The sequence below is a fragment of the Hippocampus comes genome, unplaced genomic scaffold (genome assembly GCF_001891065.2).
Source record: "Hippocampus comes isolate QL1 unplaced genomic scaffold, H_comes_QL1_v1.1 scaffold220, whole genome shotgun sequence".
NCBI classification, from domain to species: domain Eukaryota; kingdom Metazoa; phylum Chordata; class Actinopteri; order Syngnathiformes; family Syngnathidae; genus Hippocampus; species Hippocampus comes.
This window is the reverse complement of record NW_017805836.1, coordinates 41,646-45,205: the sequence shown is the minus strand read 5'-3', so window position 1 is coordinate 45,205 and position 3,560 is coordinate 41,646. Positions and strand designations below refer to the sequence as shown.

The 3,560-nt window shown below is 47.6% G+C and overlaps 1 protein-coding gene across 1 annotated transcript in view; it reads left to right on the top strand.

Moving 5' to 3' along the window:
* Positions 1-586: 586 nt before the first annotated feature.
* Positions 587-3,560, top strand: part of LOC109526484 (leucine-rich repeat-containing protein 75A-like) — a 5,394-nt gene continuing 2,420 nt past the window's right edge. The window contains exons 1-2 of the mRNA XM_019887776.1: positions 587-2,048; positions 3,035-3,556. Of these exons, the coding sequence (XP_019743335.1) occupies positions 1,749-2,048; positions 3,035-3,556 (822 nt within the window). The 5' untranslated portion in view covers positions 587-1,748. The remainder of the gene's footprint in view (positions 2,049-3,034; positions 3,557-3,560) is intronic.

Genomic DNA, 3,560 nt, shown 5'->3' with positions numbered 1-3,560 from the left:
GGCAGTAGGCTGGGGACACCCTGAACTGGTTACCACCCAATCGCAGGGCACACATAGATGAACAACTAATTAAATGGTGACAAACTCATGTCACCAAAACTGGTTAAATAGGCTCCATCGCGCCCATGACCCTTGTGACTGTAAGCGGATTAGAAAATGGATGGATGGATGTTAAATTCAGTATTCGCGTTTGTGTCTGACAGATGCATGAGATAATGAGGAAAATATGGGACAAACATCGTCTTTCATTGGTTCAATATGGGGCACAACATTTAATTCACAAAGGATGATTCCGTATTTTACTTTACGGGTGGCAACCTTAGGTGGCGGCTTCACTTCTCATGACATCAAGTAAGCGGCATTGGCCCGCATACATTCTGAATGTGAATCAGATTCATTGTCCAAGTATGTAAAACACACAAAGGATTTACTTTCCCAAATACAACCCGTCCAGAGGAAAATAAACAAAATAATGAGCAAAGGGAAACAGAATGAGAAGCCTGTCAGTTCGCTGTTTAGCGCCCCAATACCTTACAGGTGTAAGGAAAACATTAAGCAAGAGGAGAGGAGGCGGGGTGGGGGGGAACGACAGACTCCAACCCTTCTCCTTGAATGGGAACATAGTTTGACCTGAGAAAAAAAAAGCCTCAGCACATGTACAAGACATGTACAACAAATCTCAAGACTTTACATCTCGTGAACGGGTAGGGTGGAAGGAGGGGAGGGGGCGCAACGCACCCAGTCTGACGGGCAACTCAGACCGTTCAAGCGCTCTGTCAGTCAAGTTACGTCATGAGCGCAGAGCGAATAGAAACCCAACGAAGGCAGTGACATCAGGGAGGGTGGTTTGCGCGTTGTTATCGTGTGGGGTGTATGCATGTCGAGCGTCCGCAGCTTCATCGCTAAGCTTATCGTCTCCGTGTAGAGTCTCGGGCTCCAAAAAATGTAATCTAAAAAAATAAAATCCCTACATCCATACAGCGCCTGTGCTGATTAGGGTCAAGGTTAAGCTAAAACCTAAGATGATTTGCATGAATAATATATATGGTTATATACATGGTTTTGCAAGCCAAGCAAAGTGAAGTGTTCGGCACTGACCTCTTCATTGAGCAAACCAGTAGATCAGCCCTTTGTGCCCAGCTCACTTAATTCTTTGCCAGATCTATTTGTTCCAGTGGGTTTATTTATAGGCCAAACCATGCACTCAGAGACTACAGCTTTAAGTGCTACTCAAAAGCAATTTTTCATCTGCAAACTTCAGTGTCTTAAGCTCTAAATCCCCTTAGTGTCAAACTGTCTGCATTCCCCTCAGCTGCCATATTTCTGATTTACAAGTGTTCTGTTTCCGTGAGCAACTGAGGATCAAAGCTTGCCCTAAGTATGGTTTATCTCATCAGGAGTTGTCCAGTTTGTGTGTACTGACCGGCGATTGTTTTGCACTCGTTGGACACTTCATTAAGGACACCTGTACACTCAGCTGAAGTAAAGTCCAAAGATAATAGTGGTTAGTTTTGAATAACGATGCCAGAGAGATTTTACTTCAACATCTTGCATGATTATGATTTTAGTTGGCAGTGGTGTATGACACCGAGTAATATTTTGGTTATCTTGTTTAACTGATAAAACATTAATGTGGAAGTCATAGCATATGGAGTTGCAGTCATGTAATTCTTTGAGATCCACAAAGTGTCAATAAGGACATCTGTTCAGGATTACATCATGAGAGTAGGGTGTAATTCATCACTGTGATGTCATATCATTTGTCTGGTTGTAGTTTGAAGGCGGTGCTGTCCACACCTCCATCCAGCGGGGCGCTGGATCTGTCCGGTATCCCTCTGGTAGCTCGCGACATGGAACGTCTATGTGCACACCTCCTGCACCACGCTTCCGCAGTAGTAAGCTTGGAGCTGGGCTTCACTGAGCTGACTGATGAAGCCTTCCTCCTGCTCCTGCCCACCCTGGCTGCCCTACCTCACCTGGAGACGCTGGCAATGAACGGAAACCGCCTGACCAGGACTATTCTGAAGGAGCTGACAGATGCCTTAAAGGTTTCTTCCGTGTTATCATTTTGTCTCTTAAAAGAGTATTAACATGAAATTCCTGTGAGTGTTTGTACCAGAATTACTTTAGCGATCTGTCTTGGAAGGTGATGATAAAACTGGTCGCCAGCCAATGGCAGGGCACACATAGAAGAAACAACCATCTGCACTTTCGCCTAAAGACAAATTAGTGTTCCATGAACCTGTCACGCGTGTTTTTGAAATGTGGGAAGAATCCGAAAGTACCCAGAGAAAACCCACGCAGGCATGGGGAGAACATGCAAACTCCACACAGGAAGGCCGGAGCCAGAATTGAACCCTGCACTTCCGCACTGTGAGGTCGACGTGCTAACCAGTCCACCACCAGGCTCTCTCAAAATACAGTATATATGGGCACCCCGGTGGTTGACTGGTTAGCACGTCAGCCTCACAGTGGAGAGAGAGTGTTGAGGACTCCTCCTCAACAAGAGAGAGAGGGAGAAAGAGATAGAGAGAGATAGGGAGGGAGAGAGAGGGAGAGAGACAGGGGGGAAGAGAGAGGGAGGGAGAGAGAGAAGGAGGGAGAGAGAGAGGGAGAGAGAGGGGGGAGAGAGAGAGAGAGGGGAGGAGAGAGAGAGAGATGGAGAGAGAGGGGGGGGAGAGAGAGAGAGAGAGAGGGAGAGAGAGGCAGAGGGAGAGAGAGAGAGAGAGATTAAATCCTAACTCCTAACTGCTTTGGTGTCTAACCTGTTGCTGTTGCACATGGTAACAATTTCACAGTATACATTTTATTTTGTATGTATATGCTTATTTGAGAAGCATGCCAACATTTCTACTCAACCGTGTAAGCATTGGCACTTGCAGTGGGTGGAGTTCTGCCCTAACTTTTCTCACCCACTGTTTTTCAAAACATGAAGTGGGGATTGCATGATGAGGCAATGTCACAAAGTAGTCACTGTAGTGATTGCATTTTACACTGAGAAGAACCGTGACAAGCAGATGTTTTTCTTCCCTAGGATCCTAATAGTTTCCCAAGTGTGACATGGATCGACCTGGGAAACAATGTGGACATCTTCTCCCTGCCTCAGCCTTTCCTGGTCAGCCTAAGGAAGCGCTGTCCAAAGCAGGGCAACCTGCCCACCATCCTGGAGTTCGGTGAGAGTCAGGCCAGCGAGCCCCCTGAAAGGCTGAAAGTCATCGGTGAAGACGAGGAGACCGACGACACCAACAGGACTGAAAGCATGGGAGAGCTGCGGTCCGAGGTGGAGGAGGAACTGGACGGTGAGCTGGAGATAGAGGAGATGATGGAGGAGCTACTGGACTTTGATAGGGAGGTGCAAGGGAAGGAGGATGAAGACGAGAGCATGTGGACCGTCGAGGAGCAGAGGAAAGCCAGGAGGATGATGACACGTGAAGAAGAGTTAGACAGGAAAGGGAGGCCGGGCCGATTGGCAGTGATGGCGCAGGATGAGGATGACACACAGAGCCGCTCCTCCCCATTGTCTTGCTCCAGCCCGTCACAGCACTCCTCCGCAGCTGCCG